At 39.4% G+C, this 1,123-nt stretch overlaps 1 protein-coding gene across 1 annotated transcript in view; it reads left to right on the forward strand.

Moving 5' to 3' along the window:
• LOC138015841 (uncharacterized) overlaps positions 1-711 on the forward strand; it is a 9,795-nt gene extending 9,084 nt beyond the window's left edge. Inside the window, exon 3 of the mRNA XM_068862961.1 lies at positions 1-711. This exon is cut by the window's left edge and continues 192 nt beyond it. Within this exon, the coding sequence (XP_068719062.1) occupies positions 1-450 (450 nt within the window). The 3' untranslated portion in view covers positions 451-711.
• The last annotated feature ends 412 nt before the right edge of the window (positions 712-1,123 follow it).

The raw sequence follows: 1,123 nt of genomic DNA on the forward strand, positions 1-1,123 counted from the left end.
ATCGAAATGTCCGTTGCCAATGACGTCGATTTTGCTACAGGGAAAGATAGCGATATAAAGTATGGATTGTCAGATGGACACAATTTCGTTGGGTTTATGCTTGCCGATACGACCAATTACAATAACCACGCACCGTGCTACGGGGTTGAAGGAACACCTGGAAGCGATTTGAATCCCCAACGAACCATAGATAAATCATCACCAACCGTGCCCGTCAGTCAACACTTCTATCCTGGCCGATTTGAATTCACTTTTAAAGTGAACGAAAGGAGAGCTTACTGCTACACTGCGCATGCTGGAGGCTATGTGAAAGACGTGAGTTATACCAGGACCCTGGATATCAGCAAAGGACTTACACTGGAAGTCTATAAGGACGATGATAGAGGAGAGAAATATGGCATTAGACTAATCAAACTGTCCATAATACATGAAGAAGAAAGTTTTCATTGAACAAAAAGCGAAGATCAAGTGGAGTTGAGGAACCTAAAAGTGAAATACAGCGCTGTAACTATGAAAAGTATAGTTTTAATAAGTTCACAGATGACCATTTGCTCATAAAAACAAGGGAAAAAAATAGGCACGCATTGCGTACATGTGGGTACTGCAGTAGGCTGGTATTGGGTGGTAATTATCTTTGCAAAACTAAGTTTCTTTTACTTTTTTATTGTGTTATTAAATTTTTTTGTCGTTTTTGCGTTTCTATTACGAAAAGGTTGATGTTTTCACTTATTTACTTAACTAAGCCTAATCGGGGAGGGTAGGTACCTGGATGGGAGACCATTGGGAAATCTTTGTGAAGAAGATATCTCATCATTTTTACTCGGAATATATTCCGAGTTTTAATCTGGGTAGAAGCAGTAAAATGCACAACAGAATTTCGGAAGCGGGGATTTCACTAGTTAAAAGCTATGCGCCATAACCGCTAGGGAGAGGTTGTAATGGAAAATCTAAACATCTTCTAGATGCAAAATAAACTTGCAAACACACGATTAACCAAAGCTCTCGCAAAGGGTATACATGACGAACGCAAAAGCGAATGAAAGGATCCTAAATGAGACATTTTTACACCTCAGTGGTATGGGATAAACTGTCTAAAACGTTAAATTGTTGCGAAACCCACGTT

This window comes from Montipora capricornis, chromosome 9, assembly GCF_036669925.1.
Source record: "Montipora capricornis isolate CH-2021 chromosome 9, ASM3666992v2, whole genome shotgun sequence".
Classification (NCBI taxonomy): Eukaryota; Metazoa; Cnidaria; class Anthozoa; order Scleractinia; family Acroporidae; genus Montipora; species Montipora capricornis.